Here is a 23,166-nt window from a genome sequence, read left to right as displayed (position 1 = left end):
AAAATTAAAACCTTACCAGGGTTGTTTGGTTAATTTCCAGAATTTAGGGTTTGCACTTGCCTGAGAATATGCGAACACGAGAATTATTTGAATGATCCCTTTAGGGTAGTTTTGGATCAATTTGGTGATGGTTTTGATAAATCGGTATGATCTGCTTGATTTCTGCCTTTTTTTTTTTTTTACTGATTCGGTGCCAGATAGTACCTCTAATGGGGCAGATTTCTAAGACACGTTTATTATTAAGATGAACACTGGGCGCAGGAGGCAGCCCAGAACTGGAACCAGTGAATTTGTATTAATTTGCATGTAACTCCTACTGTGGCAGCAGAGTCTCTCGGGACAGCTGCTGAGAGGTTGGTTCCTTCTCACTTGCCGGGCCCTTCGCTGTGAGGTGGTCTCAGTTTTCAGGATGTGCGTGAACTCAGGCTGAGATCTGGATGCTGAGGAGAAGACAGCTGTGCTAAAATGCAAGGGAAGAGGACTCCCAGCCTCAGGAACACCGCAGGCAAAGACCCTGAAGGCAGGAATAAACTTGGCCTGTTCAAGGAAGAGAAAGCAGGACCCTGTGGCTGAAGCAGAGTAAGGGAGGGAGGAGGGCGAGGTGGCCTGGGGAGGTCAGGCCAGAGGGGCTCCATCTCCGCCTTTGACAACGCAGCGGCCATCCAGGCCACGTAGCTGCGTGGGTCGCAGCTCTCTCCCTTCTCTGTGTAAACCTGAGCTTCCCTGTTCAGATCAACCGACCAGAACCTGTACCATCCAGGCACCCTCTTCCTGGCTTCTGGCGCCTTCAGAAGCTCCCAGATGCTCAGGGTTAGAAAGAGACCTCTGTGGGTCCATAGCCCACACAGGACTGGGGCCTCTTCTGCCTTCCCTGCTCACTGAAGAGCCGGACCCTGCTTGCATCCTGGTCCTTGGATTCCTTCCATTTGATTCAGATCCAATTCTCCAGACCCTGGCCACCAGCTCCAGCTACAGGTCACGGCAAAGCTCCCACATGTGTTCTCCATTGTTATATTCGGGTCAAGGGCACCCAACAGTGGGACCTGCAGCACCTACTCTCGGATGACACTTATTTTAACACATTGGCTGAAAGGAGAGATGCAAATGGGATCATCATACAGAAACAAGGCACACAGAGAGCCCGAGTGTGGACCAGCTTGTGTGATAGGCCCACCCGCCCCCGGCCGCTCAGGGTGGCCCATGCCCTGCACGTGAATCTTCTAAAAAATAATTGCAGAGGTTCATCTAGACCCCAGGAATAGCTTATAGGACCAGCACTACAATAGAGGAGAATTAGAGAGAAAAGGCAAGTAGCATTTATTTAGTGCCTACTGCATAGCAGAAATATGCACATATTTGCCTCCTTCAATCCTCACAGCAACCTCATTTATCACTGCTTTGCAAATGAGAAAACAGGGTTCCAAGAGGTGAATTTGTTTGTATGGGTCACATAGCTAGACTATGGTGGAGCTAGAATATGAAGCCACCTTTTGCCCTTTTCATTACTTGATATATTTTGTCTATATTATCATCACTGAAGGAAGAAAAATTTAGATTTTATATCCTGTGTGTTCCTGACTTCCTTTCCATATTCTCCTATATATTTATCTGTACAATTAAAATTTAAAAGGGTATAAAAATAATTACTTTCCTTCCTTCTCAAGCGTTGAGCCAAGAGCAAGAACAAAAAGTGAGCAGATAAGAGCCTAAGTGGTACCTTCACTGTTGGTCAAGTTGATGCTGGAGAACGTGGCCCATACTTGTGAAGAGCAAGGTTTCCTAATACTGAACAACCCCCCACCTCCACACACACATCGACACACACTGAGAACTAGCCATTCAGACAGAGGCCGTGCGGACCAGTGAGCGTCCTGTCCTTGAACCACTCAGCGGGGGGGGGGGGGGGGGGGGGCGCCCCGCAGGCAGCAGACTGGCCTGCTCAGGCGGGAGACTGACAGGTAGACAGGCAGGCAGGCAGGGCCCTGCATAAGTACTTGCCCCCTCCCAAACTCACCAGCGGATGGGCAGTCTTTACCAGCAGATGGGTAGGGGAGGAGATGAGAGGCCCCAGGAGGGAGCTTTTATGAAACGTCCGACTGCCCTGACTCATTTACCTAAGAAGAAAGCACCTTTGAAAGTTCAGTTTTCAGCAGTTTACAAAACAGAGGAAAACCAGAACGCTCGTCAGTTCTCCTTTTCACTTCAATCCTAGCAGATACGTTATTCTTTAAGGTATAAAATCTCGATGGCTACATTTCAAACTTCTGTGGGTCCCTCCTTAGAGAACACCTAGCTCTAGGCAGCTCAAAATGTTTTTCAGATTCTTTTCTGCTCATTCTCGCTGGACCTTTCTCCAAGGAACTGATGGAACCTAATACGTTTGAAGACACTCAAAGACCTAAAGGCAAAGTGAATTTACATTTGGTGGTGTGTTTTTGGTTTTTTTGTTTGTTTGTTTTTTACATTTTCCACACAGAGACCGCACTTGGTGCCCCGGTTCCGACGCGTCTCCGTTGAGCACGCTTTTGGCTCTCAGCCGCCTTGAACTCTGGATGACACCCGCACACCCTCGTCCCAGGGCAAAGGCTGAATTCCGGCTCAGGAAGCACAGGCGGCGGCGGCAGCGGCAGCGGCCCGCGTGCCACCCTGGGGCTCAGGAGGCCTGGACTCGGGCGATCCCTGGGCCCCACTGCCCTGCCGCTGTGAGTGACCCGGAGCTCGGTCTGCATCCCCTTCTTGGTGGCTGAAAACAGGAGGCGCGGGGGGGCCACGTTAAATGACAGTGGGCAAGAGGCGGGAGTACTTACGGATCTCACAGTTTGCCCCCACCCAGCCGTGTGGGCAGTGGCAGGTGTAACCATTGGGCTGGTCCAGGCAGGTGCCCGCGTGATGGCAGGGGTTACTGTCACATTCATTTATGTCGATGTCGCACTCTTCACCTGCGGAGATGAAGGAGCATGGAGGTGAGGCCGTTAGGTAGCAGCTGGGAATGAGTGGCCGGAGGGAAATAACGGCAGGGCCCTCGCTGTGACAATCTAACAAAGAACTTAATACAGGAGGCTGGACGCAAAAGGAGACAGGTCTCACCAACTAACCCAGCAGTCCTGAGCTCGGTTTGATGAGGCTGCGGGTGTCCCGGGCACTGCAAGCAAAGCAGCAGGAGGAGGGGCGAGGCCTTGAGCCTGTGCTGAGAAAAGGCGCTTCTGCAACAGTGTTACTATCTGAGGGTCAGGAGCAGGAATTACACAGCAGGAAGGGGGGGTGCGTCTGCTGGGAAAGGGGGCCTCTGTAACGATGTCATGAACTAGGACAAAGAGCCTTTACTAACTGAGAAAGAAAGCCTTTGTAGCTGCACATTGTTCCCAAGATTTAGAAGGGGGAGAAGGAAGGGACCTCTGGAAGCTAGCTAAGGTATATAACCCCTGAACCCTAATAATCAATGTACCTAGATTAGTTAAGTACCCACTTGTAGCCTCAGCTCAAGTGTAGAGGACAAACTTATTAACAAACTTACTGACAAACTCACTAACAACTTTATGGGTGCCTGCTTACAGCCTTGCACTTGTGTGTTTCATAAATGTTCTCATTTCCACTATGTGTGTTTGTCTCTCACTTGAATTCCTGTCTTGCGGGGCGAGAGAAGAACCCAGGCGGGGGAGGGAGCCTCTTGACTCGAGTCTCTCTCCCCACCTGTAAGAAGACCACTAGCTGCACCGGCGGCTCCCTCACCCATCACTTCTCTGGCAAAGCAAAGATGCAAGCCTGGGGTCCGGCAACGGAGCCCAATTTGCTGTTTGCATAAAGTGCAGAACTCTCCTAAAATTCCAGACAAAGGATCTTTAATTAAATAAAACTGCTCAAGAAAAATAGCACTGGTAAAAAAAAAGAGTTTTCTTTAATCTACTGAACTAATTAACTAAAGCAGATTCCTACGTCTGAACAAGCCTTCCGAAGTTTATCGGGAAAGCCAATTTGGGTTCCTAATTTCATTAAGGACTCTATTTTATTTTGTACTTAGCCAGCCGAATCTTCATATTTTCTGACATCTCGGATAGCGGCAAACTCTGAGTGGATGATTTTTTTGTAGCCAAGTGTCTGGATGTGAGTCTGGACATGTGACTTCTCTGGAGCCTTCTAGGGCACAGCGGTGTGCCTAGAGTCAGTCAATTATGAAGATCTCCTCCACTTTCCAAGCTTCTGGATGCGCTCCTCAGAGCGACGGAATGGCTGAGGAGGGGCAGCCGGCCATCAGGGGAGGCCGTTGTGAAGTCTGGGCTGGATAGCATCTTCCCTGGGAAATGGTGGCCCAGGGGAAGTTCACGTCCCCTCCAGCCTGTTCCCGTCCAGAACTGTGACCTGCAGTTTGCCCCTGCCTAGACCCAATGTTCTGCGGCACCCTTGGTCCCCCGAGGGAGCGCCTGGTTTTAACTTACGAACCGGAGCACGAGAAGGTATCGCTGCGATTCGAACAGGAAGCAGCCTGTTATCGGAAGGGACATGAACAAAGCCATCTCCATGTGAATTAAAAACCCTGCAATGAGTCGATACAAAATGGGCACGCTTCTGACATTTAAAGCTGTCTCATCCCAGGCTGAATGAAAGAGGATACTTCGGGAGGCGACCTCTCTTCAAAGTTTGAAAACAAGAAAAAAACAGTCTTTTGAAATACGCCTCCATTTGCTTAGATAAATGTAAAAGGTGATATGAAAACAAAACAAAAAACAAGAAAACCTCTCCTAGCACTGCTGTAGTTCTAGACTAAAGGAGCAAAATCAAATATTTTGTCCATTTTCAAAGGCAATGTTTCAGTGTACACTTGGGTAATTACTTCCAGGCTTCCTTAATTAGCATTGAAGTGCTTTTCTCTCTGCTATTGGTTTCACTCACGTTTATAAAACCACCATATGTCACCGCAGACCACTTTAGAGGAAGACTCTCACACTAACATATTTCACGTCTGTTTCATTTCACACGCTTTTCATACCTGGCATCTGATTCTTTCATTTTTAAAGTAAAATCTGTCAAACAAAACATTTACTACTTCTAGGTCCTACTAGGGTAACTACAATTCAATAGTGTCTATAAGTAAATTTGTTTCCTGCAGTAAATATAAATCGTTTACATCAATAGAAAAGACGTGAAATTGATTGCCTCTTACCTATTTCAAGGGCTGACTTTCTATTGATGGGCAATCGCTCTTAAGTGAGAAGGGTAGAGGCTAAGCTATTCCAAATGGCATCACGTGGTAGACCAGCTGAAGAGATATAAATAAGACCACACTGAGAAATGTTAAATGGATGAAATCAAAGGCCTTGACAAATATGTACATCAGTGCTACTTTCCCACCATTTAGGAAGACAGGCTTAATTGAGGTATTCACTAAACAATAGCTTTCTTTAGCTGGCAATTGGAATACTGCATATTCTCAATTAAGATGCCCTGTTGTCTTTGGAACAATACCAACAGAAATGACCTAACTTCTCCCTACCGATTCCTTACACCACAGGCAGCCCCAAAGCTGGGCACCCAGTCTGCCCAGTCCTGCCCTGGTTCAGAGCTTCCCCAGGGAGGTAAATGCCAAATTCTGGGTCCAGAGCCGCCCTAATGTGCGTATTGGTTCTTGGAATCTCTAAAGGTCTCTAATACAGTGAGGAGAAGTCTGAGACGCCTAGATTTGTCTGTTCCTGGGACCCACTGAATTGAAAGGATTTGGCAGGTAGAGAGAACAGCAGGAGAAAACAGGATGAACTCATTCGACAGACATTTATCGAATACCTAAAACCCTGAGAGAGTCCCAAACCTATTCCAGCCTGACTTGCATCACCACCGTGTTCTTAGAGCCATAGTGGGGATTAGATGACGTCAGTTAATGACACTAACTCCATGCCAGGCAGGAAGGAGGCAGCAGCTATTTCCACGGCATATGTACTCGGGGGGAACCCTGGAGGGATGCATGGTTCTCAGGTGCCTCTAGATTCACTTCAATGGCCAATTTTGCAGACGAACCCTCCTGTGCTCCTGGGTGAATCAGGTATCCCCCAGCTGGCTCTCAGCTCGACGCCCTCACTGTGTCACATGCTGGCGGTAGGAATATGGAATGAATCTGGGGGTGGAGCTACACAAGAAATATTTCAACCAGATGGCTCCCAAAGAGGACTGCGCTCCTCAGCCTCCCAGAGATCTTGTTTCTTGCCGTCAGTCTTATGCGAGGTATTTGAAGATTCGTTTTGAATTATGAAGGGCAAGTTTGGGTCCATTTACATTTCCCCATATTAATAGTATTATGTGTTCTATGCATTTCAACACCCCGCTGTTCCAGCTCCGCTCAATGTGTATCCGAGCTTATTCTACTAGAAAAGTTCTTAATATATTATATCATCTTTTTTATTCATAATTGACTTAATAAATCTTTATGCTTTTGCTGGCTTGAGCCAGATGACTTTTTTCATTGCCTTGCTTACATTTTTGAAAAATCTGGGTTGGAGAAAAATCAATTACTTTTAAATCACTGTTGTGCTTGAATAACATTTGTAAAGAGAATACAAAATGAAATTTCTACTTGACTAAGGCTGGCAATCAGAGTCTGAACTTTAAATCTTTTCAATTGATTTTCAATCTACTACTTTCTAAGAGGCATTATGTACAGTAGGTGTCAAATTTGGTATTTATGCAAATTTACAAGTGTACCGTTTAACTCTCTATGCTTCCCTTAGAAAAATTAAAATGAAAAAAAGATTAAATAAGCAAAAGTCACTGCTGTTAGGAAATCCTTAGGTTAACAGAGGCCGCGCTGAATGATATCAATGAAAATTGTTATAATTGTAACACCTGGTATTAAATACGTAAGTGCTCCGGGCCAGTCCCTGGACTAGGGGCTTAACTCTGCCTTCCTACTTGACAAGCATTTTATTCCAGATGAAATGAATCTAAAAAAAGTATTTGGAACTTTTTGTACCCTGAGGGAGAAACTAGAACCTGCCTTGCCCTCCCACTATAAAAAAATTAGACAAGCGGATGAAATACGTATTTTTAAAAAACCTTTTTCAGACGTTGGACAACAGGCAGAGCGTGACCGTGACTGCTGAGAGGAGGGAAACCAAACAGCTGAGTACCGTGAGCGGCCTGGCTTTCTGCCTGGAGCCGGCGGAGAACACAATGCTTTCACTGAGCTTCAGAGAGCTGCATTTGGGGGGCCAAGATGACTGGGAATTTTAGGGCAGGCTACCACAGAAGATAGAGCCTCTTAGAAAAAGAACATCAGAAATATGCTGTGCCCCTTGAGTTTGTCACTGAACATTGTGCATGAGTAAATGCAGCTCCGCAGGCCTAGCAAACAAGATGAAGGATGAACAATTCCCAGAACTCACAGAGGAATGGAAGGGATTCAAACTTTCACAAATCAGAGTGCACAGATATTTTATTGATCAGCCAGCGCATTCACCTTAGCAATAGGCTGTGACTGTGCCCTAAGTAAAAGCTACCACAGACTCATTCCCCAAAATAGGCAAGTAAACCTTGAACAGATCACTCAGGTTGGCAAGTAGCTTATCTACCTGCCACACACATACACACAAAAGGCCAGCACTTTGAAAAGAAAGACAATAAATCCAATCACTCAACAACAACTAACAATGACCAGCATCCAACAAAAATTATTAGACGTGTAAAGAAGCAGACATGTGTAATCCACAACCAGAAGAAAAATCACTTCAAAAGCTGGAGATCCAGAAGTAACAGATGACGGTGCGTAAACAAGGAATTTGCTCAAAATGTAAAGGAAAACACGAAAAAAATAAGGGTAGAAAGGACAATATAAAATAGAACTGAATGGAATTTCTAGATATAAAAAATACAATATAAAATTAAAAACAAAATAATACAGACTGATATTAATAGATTAGGTGCAGCAGAGGAAAAGATCAATAAACTTGAAAACCGAGCAGTAGAAGCTAGACAAAGTGAAGGCAGGAAAAAAAAACATTGTGAAGCTGAACAGAAACTCAGTGACCTGTTGTGCAATATCTCATAGTCTAATACAGATGTAATAAGCGTCCCAGGACAGGAGGAAGGCGCATAAAATAATATTTGGTGGAATAGTGGCTAAAAATTTTCCAAATTTGGTGAAAACTATAAAACCAGATCCCAGAAGTGCAACAAACCCCATGCAGAATAAACACCAACAAAATCACATTAAGACACATCATAATCGATTTGCCAAAAGCCAGCAGTGAAGGAAAAATTCTAAAAACAGCTAGAATGATGGAAAAAAGATAGAATACTGCTTCCAAAAAGACAGAATATTTTCCCTATTCCTCTCACTACGTACAAGCACAAACCTTGGATGTTACACATAAAACAAACAGGAGAAGGCTCTGAGGGGTGAAGAGGAGTCACACTGGCTGGGAACCTCAGGCCCCGAGGGGCATGATGGGGAACACCTGAGGTTTCTTTTCCTCCTACATTCTGGACTAGAGAAATGCCAAAAGGGGCGGGGGCGGGGGCCCAACCATATACCACACTTACAGATAATCCATGGATCAAAGAAAAAGATCTAAAGGAACCTAAAAACAAATAAACAAAAACACTGAATTAAATAAAACTGAAAATACAACTTAAAATTTGTGGGACACAGCCAAGGAGGTATTGAGGGGATAATTTACAGCACAAAAAATATATATATATTAGAAATGAGGAAAATCAGTAATACAAGGTCCCATCTAAAGATGCTAGGAATAGAAGGGCAATATAAACTCAAACTGAAAAAGCCAGTCTCATAAGATAAAGGTGGCATTGGATTGAGTATCTAATTATATAAGGTTTGTCCAGAAGGTATCCAACCATGTAATACAAAAAATAGAGACATTTATGGAAGATACAAGGAACACTGTACGTAGGACAATGACACCTCAGTCCCCTTCAAAGGAGGCACCTTGGGACCTCACACAATCCTCCCAATCACCACCAGCTGCCCTGTCATATTTTCCTGAATCTCATCGATAATCTGAAATCTTGACCCTTTCAAAAGTAATTTTACTTTTGGGAAAAGCCAGAAGTCACAGGGCACCAAATCAGGGCTGGAGCGGGGCTGAGTCACCTGGGTGATTTGATGTTTCTGCAAAAAACTCTGCACAGGGGGTGACACATGAGTGGGCTCATTGTCAGGATGAAGCTGCCAATCACCAGTTGTCCATCACTGCGGCCTTCTGCATCACCCAAACAGTTTCCACAGAGGAATGTTCAAGCTTAACACAAACTTTGATGCAGGTTCATTGTTCTACTCACTCAGTCATTTTGAATGCAATGGCCACAGAGTTCACATGTTCACTCAAAGGCATCTACCACTTCCACTGACTGGTACAGTGAAGCTGTCATTGTTCACGAGTGTGCACTCCAGTCGTTCTCCTTGGCCACCAGGTTACATCAATGTCGCGCACACCATTCTCATTATAGTAACTATGGCTGGACTTTTTCCGGACAGACCTTGTAGAGTAATGATTTGCCCAGTTCACTCCGCTCAGTCCATGAGAGGGCTGTGAGCACTTCGCAGCTGGCCAAGAGCAGGTTCTGCTACACCTCAGGTATAAAGAAAGAGCAATTGTTTCTGAGGTAGAAGTGCATAGAGCAGAGGCCCCATTGCTCCTCTGTGCTGGTAGATAATATTGTTATCAGCCTCTCCCATGGAATACTAATTCTCAGAGTACAATAGATTCTTTTTTAAGGGAGAATACGGTTCTATAATTAAACATATCTGGAGACTAAACACAGGAAAATAAGATTCTTCACTGTAAGACTTCTCAGAGCCTTAGCATGCAGACATCTCTTATGAAATTCCAAACGGCACGCACCACAACCCAAACTTATTTGGCCACGGATGCTTTTTCCATGACGCATCTCAGGGGACCAGTGTTCCGTAAAATGCATTAGCAGCATGACTCTCCAAACAACCTTAGGAACCCATCCTATGGTTCCCTACAATTTGAAAGATTATCAGAGGTGAACAGAAATAGACATTTGTTGTTCTCAAACACCAACCGGTGTGATTTTTGAACCTACTCCAGTGGAAACGCCCTCCAGTTCCCTGTGATCAGGATAAGTAGCAAGAAGAAATGCCTAGGGGTGGGGGGAGGGGGTGGGGGGAGCAGAGGGGCCTGGAGGCAGGAGGCAGAAGGGAAGAACATTACCAAGAAGAGCCTGACACGGGGTGTTCAGGAATCAAGCAGGTAGGGGGTCCCAGTACGAAACTGGCAAGACTGGGTGGGCCCAGACCTCTTAGGTCTTGACGATCGAGTTAAGAACTTTGACCTTTTTCTTAAAAACAATGAAGTGCCAATAGGCAATCTTTAAGCAGGGAGCGACGACATTAGATTTTCATCCTATAATGGCTCTCCAGAGGAAAGAATGTATTAGGGATGAAGCGGGGCAGGAGCGCGGAAGGGCTGACCTTGTGCAGGCGGCGGGTGAAGGCAGCCTGTGTCGTCTCCAGGAAGAATCGGGAGGGTCTGCCAAGGAGGGTTTAGGGCTCCTTGGGAGCTGGATGCGGGGAAAGGGAAGAAGAGGATAACAACTGATTTCCCAGTTCCTGTTCAGAGCAACTTGAGGCAGCAGTAATACCATGTAATGAGCTAGCAAATACCTAACAGAAGGAGAAGAAAATCTGTAAGTTTGAGTGTCTTTGACAGACACCCAAGAGTGAATGCTGAGTAGGTAGTTGGAAGTTTGCTAAATATTCTAGAGAAGAGATTGCCTTTTATTTCCCATAAGATGCCAAGATACATTTCAAATGGATTAAACATTTGCATGCACAAAATTAACTCATGTTATTGAAATAATATGGAAGAATATTTATAAAAAATCTTGATACATAGAATCTGGCATAAAACAAGAAAAAAACAAAAAAGACAAGAGTTAATTATATCAATTTAAATATGATATATGAACAACAAAACAAACACTTCATATACATTTAAAAAACAAATGACAGTGGAAGAATATTTGTGACCTATGACAGATAAAATGTAATATACTTGTTATGAAGGGCTATTTCAAGTCAAGAATGAAGATTAACATGAATAGGAAGTTCATGAGAGAAGAACACAAATGACCATAAACATAGTTTAAAAGGATTCACCCTCACTAGTAATCAAAGACCTACAAATTCAAACAACACTTAAATGCATTTTTGGCCACCAGAATGACAATCCTCAGTACTTGTCTGAAGACGAAGAAACAGATGCTGTGCATTCTTGGTAGGAATGCGTGTTGTTGCAATGGTTTTTCCTGGGGAGCAATATGCATAAGCATTCTCCTGGCCCCCATGATTCCATCCCTGGGAAATTAGCTCAAGGAAATAGCCAGATAAGTACACAAGATGTACATAAAAGAATATTCATTGCGAAGTTGTTTATAATAGGAAAAAGTTCTCAAAAACGTTCTCTCCCCAAAGGCTGAATTGATGATAGGTTAAACAAAACAAGCATCACATTTCATACAATGAACTAAAGAGCAACCAGTAAAGATGACAAAACAGAAGCGTATTTCTTAATGTGGAAACACAGTTCTATGATACACATATTTTTAAGTGAGAAGGAGGTTACAATATAGTACGAGCAGTATGATTCCTTTTATGTTCAAATACATGTGCATATTGTATCAAGATGTTACCAATGGTCATCTTCCAGCTCCTAGTAATGCAGTTTTAAGTAGTGGAGTTTTTTCCTGTAGCACAATATTTTCTAATTTTTCTTCCATGCTTTTTATTATTTGTGGGATAAAAATATCTGGAAAAAATAGGATGCTTCTCCAATATTACTTTTGCATCCATTGATAAGTATAGCTGCCTCTGTGTTTATAAGCCAGTCAGCAAAACAAAACCATCTGCGAATGATTTTCCAGAGTGACCCCATCCCCAGTCCCAGGAAAGCCCGAAAGGAAAACACAGGATGTGACACAGATAAATACGAACGCGATCAGAAGTTGCTTCTCCCACATCCTGACTGCTGGCATCTTCCCCAGAAGCTCACATGAGACTCCCTATGGATGGACTGGGGACCAGGCGCTGGGACATTCTCCAGGGCTTGGGAGGTGGCCACAGTGGCTTAGCAGGGGAGGGGTGAGCATGCACGTTGCTCTCCAGCCAATGACAACATGTTTCCTGCAGCCTAAACACCCATCTGCTTCCACGGCTCCTTACAGGTCAACCTTTTGCAACTGGCAACCCAGAGGGATTCTGGTGCTTTTGCAGGCTGAGCAAAGCCTGAAAACAGAGGTGCGCCCTACACTCTACATTTCAGGACCCCTGGGTTCTGCTGGCAAAAAAAAAAAGGGTGGAACCTTCCCCTACCCCAGTGGTCCATGGCTCCTTCTGCAAACCTGATGACAATTTGAGAGCCCCCCCTCGGCAGCTACACATACACACAACATTTCACCTCTGTTTCCAGGGATTCATGAGCTCCCAGACACCCGGAAAGAGTGATTTAGAAGGAGCCTGGGTTCGGGTCGATCCCCGCATCAGAAACGACCCTTCCTACTCACGGCTCAGTGGCCGCCGAGGCCCTTTCGGAACCTGTCCTTGTCCTCCCACCGGCTTTCCCCTGGGACCACTGTCTCTCCCCACACCTGCAGCGTCCGTCCTCTTACTCGCAATCAGCCCGCACCCCGGAGTGTCCCCTGGTACTTCTCACCTCCACCACCACCGCTTTCCATTTTTCAAAAATCTCGTCACTTCTCTAACTGTCAACAAAAAATAAATGTGGTGGCTGAATGCAACTGCTACAGAGGATGCGTGATCCTTCCTCCCCCTCCTTCCACGAACGCATGCCTTCCAGGTGTTAGCGTAATGGCTCATTTCTCATGGTTCAGCGCAACCGCTCGGAAACCGTGGCGCACGGGGCGGGGGGCGGGGGGCGTCTCAGGGCACCCACCTCCCAATGCCAGGCTCCGAAGAGCCTTGTCTAATGACAAGGCGTGGACTGTGTGCAAACAGACCTTCATCTCAGCACCGCCCGCCTGCATGTTGCAGAGCGGTTCCTGGGCTTTTTTAACAGCGGCCATCTCAGGGGTTTTGTGATCAATTGGAAAGCTCAGTTCCTGGGTCACTTGCCTGTAAACCCCGGTGGGCAGACGCACGTGCCGTTCAGGCCTTCGCTGTCGCAGGTGCCTCCGTTCAGACAGCTGACGTTAGCGCAGGGGTCCTTGTACAATTCACAGTGTATCCCTGCGGAGAGAGACACAAAAGGGGAGACTCGTTCAGGCACCTCCAGCTCCCGTGGCTTTGAGCAAAGTGTCTGACCCTCGCCTAGTGGTGTGGCCACACGTTCCTGGTGGGGTGTGTGGGCATGTGTCTCCGTGTGCATGTGTCGGTGCATGCGTGTGTGTGTGAGCACCTGCCCTGTCTTGACTTTAGATCATTGTAATGAAATACTTCATGAGAAAGTAACATATTCAATCGCTGCTCACAGGCCGTACCATAAGTCTTCCGTCTGTACTTTCTCTGACCACATGTCCCAAAGCCTGGGGAACAGAAAAGTTAAAAGCTTGAAAGATCTAATTTATCAGGGACAATGCTTTCTAAGCCCCCAAAGAAACAGAAAACAGCCAGGCAGCTTTCGTAAGGTAGTGACGTAATTGATGAACAGCATCCATCCTGAAGGGGAAGGTTTGGGTTCAGGTGTTTAAATGAGCCTCAGCTCTTCGGAGAACTGCGGGAGGGAGGCGGAGCCGCTTGGTGCTCTGTGGGCAGAGACCTAGTAGCTCCATTCCAGACCTCGAGCTGTGCTTCCCATCTAATTTGATCCTCACAACAACACTGTGAGACAAATACTCTCATTCCGCAGTTTCCAGAGGAGGAAACTGAGGAAAAGGTGCTAGGTCACCTGAACAGGAGTCCATGCCTGCCACATAGTTTGCTTAAAGTGAGCTCAGATTGGCCACGCAAACATACAAAGTTCTATGTAGCTGAGCACCCCTTTAACCAAAGAGAGGCATTAAAAAAATCATAGTGGAAATAATGTTTTCCATTGATATTTAAAAAGGTCTACGTGTGTTTGTCCACATGCAAATGCCTGAAGTGGGACTGAGAGGGAAATAAATTACCTTTGACTTTCACATTATGTATTTCTGTATTATTGGGACTATTTTACAATGAGTAAGCATTATTTTATACTTTTATAAAAAAAAAAAACTAAAAATGCAACACTTTTCCCAAGGTAGGGTCCCTGCTGTTGTTTCAGTGGAGCGCTGAGTCAGATGCATGGGATAAGCTGATTCTCCCATTCTCCGCCCTCTAGAGAGGAAGATAAATTACATTATATTCTGCATAATAATCTATGTAACGACATGCTCACCCTTCCGACAGCTTCACGAAAAATAAGGATAAAGCAAATGGTGACTGAATGGTATTTACTTAATTTACTCTCTACTTTGTTATTAAGCTCACACGTTGCAAAAGGCTGCCACGCCCAATGAGTCATCATTCGGTCACTGAAATTACTCTTGCTGGGGTTTTTCTCTCCTTTCTTCCTCAATGCCTTAAGGAGTAGGGTTAAAGAAAGAGGGGAAAATGTAAGAGAAGATGGGACGAGGACTGCCTATTTGTTTCCACAGTAACGACTTACTTGAGCCTGGTAAAACAGTTGAGAAATGGATGGCTTTTCCTTTCTTTTTATCCTTTGCCCCTCATATCCAACCCATGTGCAATATTCTGCCAGATGTTTTTCTAAGGTGCCTCTCAGATCTTTGCCTTATTTTTTTCTCCCTACGGCCACCACCCATCCCGTGGGCTCAGGCTTGGTGGGATATGGCCCTTGGGAACAAGGACCCAGCTCCCTGCCCATCTCCAGTGACTTGTATGAGCCGTCACACTTTCATCATCATTAAGAAGCCCAGGATATTCATGCTTATCTACAAGCTCGAAGTAACAAAGAGTAAATTATTTATTAGCACAAAACTGGTAGTTCTTTACCTGAGATCGAGAGAGAATGTGAGAGAGACTATTCGTCCAGAAGTTTCTATTTCTATTTCAGTTCAAGCTCAGCTGAAAGAATGAAATGAAAAAGAACCTTTTCTCCTCCCAGGGGTTTGTCAAAAAAACAAAGATTCATGTATTTACAAGTTCCCCCGAGGCTGACCAATGGGGAATCAGGTGACAAAAAAAGGCTTTCAATTATAACTGGAAATGCAACCACAGCCAAAGTTCAGAGATGTCTGAAGCTGAAAAAAATTCCACAAGCAATCAAAAATGATCTTTACTGGGTTTCTAGTGGTACATTAGTCAATCTCACCTGTATAATATTAATATAAATAACACATTAACACAAACTACCACATTTTTTCAAATCAGGCTGAAGAGCAAAATCTAGGCTAAGTATTCAAACATCTTAACCTTAAAAGCCTCCTATAATACAGATTTGATGAAAACACCCAAGATAATAAGCAATTCCAATCTTTCACGTGGTTTTATTTGGCAATAATTTTATCCCTCTTTTTCAAAAGATAAGAATATTTGGTCATTTTTCAACCCATTGAGAGTTTTCTGGCAGCAAGATCAGACAAAAGCCAATCTTCCCAGAAACACGATGGCTATGAAGCAAGATGGCCTTCAAAGTCCCCAGTGAGTACTCGTTACGCACATTTCTATACGCTAAGTGTTGCTAATCCCTATATAAAAGATAGGTGTCATAATGCTCAGCTCGATGGTTAGAGCTGGACAACTGCGAGCTAGAAATCTGAAATAGAGAGAGCGAACAGGCATGAGCATCGCTGACCTGCGGAGGCCGCCTCCTCGCCAGCCCTCCTCCTCCAGCCACAGGTCTCGCCCTCCTGAGCTCACTGTTCCCCACAGGCCCCAGGCACTCACAATGCTGAGAGCTGGGCACCCCAGGTGCTCTGACAAGGACGCCTTCCTCCACCCTCTTTCCCAAGCTGGTCATTGCCTGGCACATTCTCTCTGTTGAAGTCCAGCTCAAACACCCTTTCTTGGGAAAGCTGAGCCTGACTCTCCCCAAACAGAAGGCCATTCTTTTGCCACTGTGCATTGAGAGCGGGCTGAGTTCACGCTGTTACAGAGTTCACTGTGCTAAATCATGACTCATCTGTCCTCCTGCCGTATCCCCCCACAAGTCTCCGAGGTCCTTTAAAGCAGAGGCCATATCTTAATGCGTGGAAGGAATGATGGGTATCCCCCCAGGATCCTGTCCTTTCAGGAGGGGCGACGGACTGTGTACTTTGGCTGACACACAGATAGGGTTGCCAGAGGAGGGGGAAGCCATTCCAAATCTGCCTCAAAAACACCCTATTTTGTCAGGGAAAACCTGGTCCACACTTCAGACTCAGTCTATGGAATGACACAGGCATCAGCCATTGGCAAAGGACGCGGCACGCACTATTACAAAACTTATGTTTAGTCTCAAGCAAAAATAAACTGTAATTCAGTCAAAACTAATAAAAATTCATACTTTTCATATTAAGGAATAGAGAAGCAATGTTTCTGAAAAAGATCTCTATTCCAACAGGGCAGTTTATAGAAGTTAATTTTAGAATGAATGTGAACAACAATTCAAAGAGTCATGTACCAATTATAAATCTTCATTGTCATCACAGTTTAGTGATGATTAAGGTTTTGAAAACAAAAATCATTATTTTTATCTCCAGGAAAACTAAGCCAGGTAAAGAAAATTAACTTGAAGCATCCTTTGAACTTATTATTCTCTTTAATATGTCATCTCATATTCAAACTTATTTCCTCCATGAACACTTTTCTAGTTTTTCTACGCTCACAGAACTCAACTTTTTCTAAATTATTCAAAAATTACAATTGACATCTCAACCTTAACTTCATTGTTTCTTGTGTGTTTCAGTCTCAGTCTCCTCTTGATTAAATAATAGCCCAAAAAAGGGGAAAAAACCTTGACTTACCCATTTTTGCATCTGTCCCATTCCATGAGAGGCGCTATGTACCCACAACATCCAGAACTTCTTATTCCCTGATTACACAGAGGAAATAATTCTAGCCAACAACAACAAAATTCTCGTCTTTTCAATTATAAATTTCTGTAGACTTTAAAAATTCACATTTAGATATAATGTGATCAAACCCAGAACTCAGTGATCTCATTTCTGAGACCCTTCTTATTCCCTGCCCACTCCACCAAAAAACATATCCAGAAAATGTGAAAATTATAGGAATAAAAATACTCGTTCAAGAATTATTTCCAATAGCCTCACGTTAGATGCAACAAGGGCTGGATAAATATACTGTAATGAGAACATTGCATAATCATGTAAGCTAGAATTAGTAAGACTTCCTAGCAATATTGTAAATCAAATGTAGTGTAATGTTAAGTATAAACAGAAAAAACAGACAATTGTAGATATACTCAATTATAACTGTAAAAACGTGGCTATTTTTAAAAGGGTGGAAACAATACAGATGATTATTCCTCTTGTATTCCGCTGTGAAACAATGAGCTATTTTGAAATTTCTTTTTTCTAAATTTTTTATTGTTATTTTCAACAATAACAATTAAAACATGGTTACTTTTTTTTCTAACTTCTGTCACGAAAAATTCCAAATGGGTATACTGTTGATCACTTAGCTTGTTCTGCTAGAAGTAAAACTCAAAACAAACGGGGCCGTCACTTGACTTTTTGATAACACGAAATAATTCCATCGTGAACTAGCTGTAACCTGGTTCTGAAGGAAGTGTCAGCACTTTGGCACATCTGAAAGGCGGTTACTCTGAATCCCTCTATGTATTTGCTTCTAAGAATTTCACGATCCACAGTGGAAACTTACTGGGAAAATGTTCGAGCTGGTTTCTTCTAATTAGTATGTGAAGCAGCAATTTCAATTCAAGATCGCTACTTAGCATTCGCTTTGTGCAAGCCACCGTATCAGAAGCTGCCGAGAATTAAAAGAAAAACTCTACATAGTCACCGCCTTTCACTAAGATATGATTTAGTGGAAGAGAGAAGGAAGTCTGAAGCCAGAAAGAATCGACTGCAAGGCTGACTGTGATTGTCTTAGCAGATACAGAGAAAATGCTGGGAGAGTTCAGGAGGGAAGAATCCCGTCTGTGTGGGGATCAGCCTTTTAGACGGTGGGCGCAGTCAGAGGACTGAATGAGAGCAAAGAGGAGGCGGCAAGAGAAAGGGGCCCAGAAGAAAACCTGCGGACCCACCGCATTCATGGTCTCCAGGGGACAAGTATTCGGTGGGGGCTGGGGGTCAGGAGTCCAGGGGGCAGGGATGGAGCTGTGGAAGCAAAAGCAGGGACGCAAGTGGTCAATGGGGCAAAGTGGCAGAAACCCAGAGCTGGGGGCTGGAGGAAGAAGCGTCCTGGGTTTCACAGAAAACTCTCCAGCTAAGTCACTGCTGACTCCATTTTAGCAGGATGGTGTGGACAACACCCAAACTGAGGAGAGTTAAGAAAAGATAAAAATTGAGGTCCTGACGGGTGTGGCTCAGTGGTTGGGCGTCATCCCACAAAGCAAACGGTCGCCGGTTTGATTCCTGAGTCCCGGTCAAGGCACACACCTGGGTCACAGGCCCGGTCCCTGGTTCGGGGCATGAGGGAGGCAACCAGCTGATGTTTCTCTCCCACACCAATGTTTCTCTTCCTCTCTTTCTCCCCTACTTTCCCTCTCTCTAAAAATAAATAAAATCTTTTTAAAAAGATCCAAAAAAAGATAAAAATTAAGGAAATAGAGGTGCCAACTCTAAGGAAACGTGGCTGAAAAAAAAAGAGAGACTAAAGGGGAGATTACTGCATGTAGAGCAGGACACAAGGTCAAGTTGTCTTTTTTTTAATTCATGTGGAATTTATTTAGACGTGTGAGAACATTTATTTTTTCTGTTTAGCAGCCCACTTATTCTAGCACCATTTTTTTTAAATCCCTTCTCATTCATAGCAAGTCTTCTTTAAGAGTCATGCATTTTTTATATGCCTGTTATTACAGGCAAGGGATTCTGGACCATCACTCAGTTTGGGCCAGCTGTCCATTCTTGCACCTGTAACATGGGAATGTAAGAATAATTGCAGCATTTGAGTAGGTTTTAACATCTGGCATGAGAAGTTCCCCTCATTGCTTTCCTTTTACAAAATGTTCTGAGCTATACTTGCCTGACTTCCTATGATAGTCATTCTTTTTAGGAAGTTAAACTCATTCATTTAACTTTTAAACATCAAACAGTAAAACTCACCACTTAAAAAAAAATACACGTGTAAACTAAGTTAAAGTCCCAACCCTCCCCCCAATATACCACCTACCTAAGTTCTAACGTCAAAAATAAGTACTAGTTAGGAATTGAAGCCCACCCATCTGATAGTTTCATAAGTTTATACACACATCTTCTGTATAAATACAGATCAGAAGAAATGCTTCCGAAAAGGGGGAGAATGCCCATTCCTCAAGGAAAGAAAGGCACAGGACCTTGTGACCCCTGACCCCTCACCTGCTCTTCCTCTGCTTTGGAGAACATGATTCAACCCTTTCTGCCTCTCTTTTAACTCCTTGTACACCACAGCCCCATCATTCTTAGTTTACAAGTTCTATTTATGGCTACTTTGCAAGAATCTACCTTCTTGTTCTCAGCAGTCTTATTTAAACCTAAATGTCTCCACAAATATACTGAAATTAAGTAATCACTTTACCTGCCCACTGGGATGAGATCTTGAACACACTTGTATATCTTCCGATCTTTCCCACTACCCATCCCCTTTAACATGTAGATTTGGTTAAAATGATATGAAACTTTAGTGTGATCATTTCAATTTTTCCTTTACAAAAGGTAGATAGACACATGCCAGTAATCCCCAATAAGTCACACCTATGTGTAAGACCTTCTCCTTGAGCATGAGCTTCTAACCAATAACATCTTGAAAAAGTTAAGAAAGAGATTTTGAAGGTGCAGCTAAGGTCCTAATCAGTTGACTCTGAGTTCATCCTAGGTGAGCCTGGCCTAATCAGGTGAGGCTGTCAGCATGTGCAAGCCTCTCTTAAAGTGAGGTATGGAAACTGGCAGAGGCCCACTTTCATTACTGCTGACTTTCAAGAAGCAAGCAGCCATCGATTCCACGGCCACAAGATATGGAGTCTGCCAACAATGTAAGGGAACATGAAAGTTGATCCTTCCCTATTCAAGCCTCAGATGAGAACTCAGCCCAGCCAACATCTCGTTCCCACCTAGTGAGGCCCCGAGCAGGGAGTCCATTAGGCTCGGCCTGGACCACCGAAACTGCTAGATAGTAAAAAGGTGATGTCTCAGCCCACTGCCTTCTAGTGACTCACTATGCAACAGTACTTATTCATACAGAATTAGACCTATTTTCTCAAGACTTTTCTTCACCATTAAATTACCATTTACAATCACATCAATATCATCTATTTAAATTTTTCCCTGCACTTAAGGAACTGTCTTCAACCCTATTCCTCTTGTTCTCTACCTCCTGCTATCTGGCTATCTTTGTTCTGATTTTGTTCCATTTTACTAAGAATACTTTTAAAAATAATTTTCTTACAGAGGGCACATGGTGTTATATTTTCTGTATCCTTAAATGTGCACAATATGTCATTCTTTTGCCCTGAAATATAAATGTTCATTTAACCACCAGTGCTTTTCATTGAAAAGTCTGAAACACTTCTTTGCTCTTGTTCAGTTTCAAGATAGAGAACAGCAGTCCAATGTCGGTTTGATTCTCTTTCTTTTGTATGTAATCTGTACTCCTTGTGAAGAATCTTATAAAAACAATTGTCTTCACCCTTGGATTTGGAAATTCTACCAGGAAATCCTAAATTGTGCCTCATCTCCTTTATTAATCCTCTGGCACTGAATGAGCCCATTCTGTTAGAAAACTTCAATTTTCTTCTGTTCACAGACTTTTCCTTCTAGGAATGAGTTGATTCTGGTTTTATACCCAAGTGTTCCTCTTCTTCGGGAGCATCTATCATTCAAAGGGAAACAGATCTCTTGAGTCTTTCCTCTGCATTTCCTGTCTTTCAACTCATGGTTTCCATTTCTTCTTACTTTTACTTCTATCATGAATTAGTTCCTCCTTTTTCTTTTGACGATCTAAATTGAATTTTGAATAGTATACATTACTTTTCTCACTTCTTCTCTTGAGCGTTTAGCATTGTTGCTTGTTGTTGCACTTTTGTTTATGGTTCCCAGACTTTTTTCCCTCTTCGAGGTGCTGGTCCAGGCTTCCTGTACTGGCTAGGCTGGAGGATGGCAATGCCAGGCAGGGCCAGATGACACGGGGGATTGTCCTCCAGTGCTGGTCGGGCCAGCCTATAGGCTCCCGATGACTAAGGCACAGGGGACAGGCCTCCCCGTTTCAGGTTCTTGGGGTTCTCCAGGTGTGGACAGGAGAGCATTCTCTCCCAGCCACACAGAAAAGAAGGCCCCGTTTGGTCCCACCGTGCAATTCCCTCTGAGGACAGCCAACATCCGTGTGATCGCTGCCCTCGGCCTCATGGGGTAACAGGTAGCTCCTTCAGAGCAGGCACTGCCTCTCCATAAGCCGAGGGGTCCTTGGGGCTCAGCTGGCCATTGAGTCCTCGGTTCTCCTCAGAACCACATCCCCTAACCCTGTTGTTCTCGGCACCTGCGCCCTTTTCCTGAGAACCCAAATCTTCGGACGTGTTTGACGTCCCCTGCAGGGTCCTCTGACTCCTTGAGTCACCTCCTGCACAGTCAGTAACTGATGGAAAGAGGTCACAGAAAGGTCGAAGTAGGGGGTAGGGAGGATTGAAAACACATACGGAAGGAGCAGCCGTGAGCAGGATGAGGAGCAGGGGGTCGTCCGACGTGGAAGAGGACCAAGTTTTAGGGGCTGTGGTTGCAGAGAAGTGTGGATGGCAGGGGCTCCCAAAGGGTGGTTCACAGCCAGCATGGCAAGAACACCTAAGAACTTACCAGAAACACAAATTCTTGCTCCCCACCCCAGACACACTGAGTCAGAAACTCCAGGAGAGAACCAGCGATCTGCGAACAGGCCCACCGGCAGGCAAGGATGGGAGCATCAGTTTGAGAGCCATGACCATAGAATGTGAAAAATTAAATAAATTTGACAATGTTTACAAATGACAACCTCTCTTTTATGCCATGAAGATGGAAGTGAAACCAGTTAGAGTCTAAGAGTGAGCGATGTAATATGGCGCTTTAGGGGAAGTGGAAAAATTTGGGAACACCCATTGAGAAAAATGGAAGAAGTGGAAGGGTCTAGGGTCACAGTCTATAAATTTGTGGAGACACTGATGAGTCACCCTAGGCATTTGTGTTTTTTACTTCTTGGTCCTGATAGCATGAGCAACGCCTCAAAAACAGGGAAGTTGGGGGCATAGTCAGAATACACCCAATTAATGACTTTGTCACTTAGGAAGATGAAATTTGCTTTATAAAATTCTATCATAAATTCTACCATAAACTAAAGAATTATTGAATTTTAAACTTTTGGAGTGATCCGCCACTACTAATTTTGTCATTAAAGAATCTCAAAATCTCAGTAAGCATCCCTTCCCTTACTTTACGGAGGCAAGATAAAGACCGGCCAGTTGAAGAGACTTATCCAGGCTCGTCGGGAAGCCAGCGACATGACTGGGGTGAGCTGCCGAGCTCTCCTGATTCATTGCTCCCTTATTCTTCTTCCCGGAATTGACTGACTCCCTAGTTCCTGATGCTCTGACAGACCTAGATCTCAGAAGCCATGTGCATGAACCCAGCACGTCAGCCCCCGTGGAAGTCGGTGGGGTTTGGCGCTGAATGGGCATCGCAGGCCAAAAAAGCATCAGATCTGCCAAACACACAGCAAAGACTTGGCCCCGCTTCAGCCCTTCCATCCAGGGGCTCAATCAAGTTCATCCCTGGGGCCTACAAACCCTTGAGGCTCACCAAAAACAAAGGTGGGTCCATCCAAAGACAAGCGACAGCGGCTGCTATACAAGGTCACCAGGCAGATGGATGGTATCAATCAAGGAAGCAGAGCAGAGAGCAACAGAATAAGTGAAGTGGTTATAAATAGAGCCCACAAAAGCATTACAAAAATCTAAACCCAGCCCTGAGCCTGTGGCTCAGAGAAATGTGGGCAGCTGCTGATAAACAGACTCTCCTGGCGCAGTGTTGTCTGAGGGTGTCTGGGCTCCGGGGAAGACGCACCACCCACTAACTGCG

At 44.4% G+C, this 23,166-nt stretch overlaps 1 protein-coding gene across 1 annotated transcript in view; it reads right to left on the bottom strand.

Moving 5' to 3' along the window:
* The window catches only part of DNER (delta/notch like EGF repeat containing), a 250,741-nt gene that overhangs the window by 9,208 nt on the left and 218,367 nt on the right, over window positions 1–23,166 (bottom strand). The window contains exons 10-11 of the mRNA XM_054585576.1: window positions 13,100–13,213; window positions 2,808–2,939 (exon numbers count right to left, since the gene is read on the bottom strand). Of these exons, the coding sequence (XP_054441551.1) occupies window positions 2,808–2,939; window positions 13,100–13,213 (246 nt within the window). The remainder of the gene's footprint in view (window positions 1–2,807; window positions 2,940–13,099; window positions 13,214–23,166) is intronic.

Source organism: Pteronotus mesoamericanus, unplaced genomic scaffold (genome assembly GCF_021234165.1).
Source record: "Pteronotus mesoamericanus isolate MK-2021 breed Mesoamerican mustached bat unplaced genomic scaffold, CSHL_Meso_final contig_90, whole genome shotgun sequence".
NCBI lineage: Eukaryota > Metazoa > Chordata > Mammalia > Chiroptera > Mormoopidae > Pteronotus > Pteronotus mesoamericanus.
The sequence above is the reverse complement of the archived record's forward strand: the minus strand, read 5'-3'. Positions and strand labels throughout refer to the sequence as shown.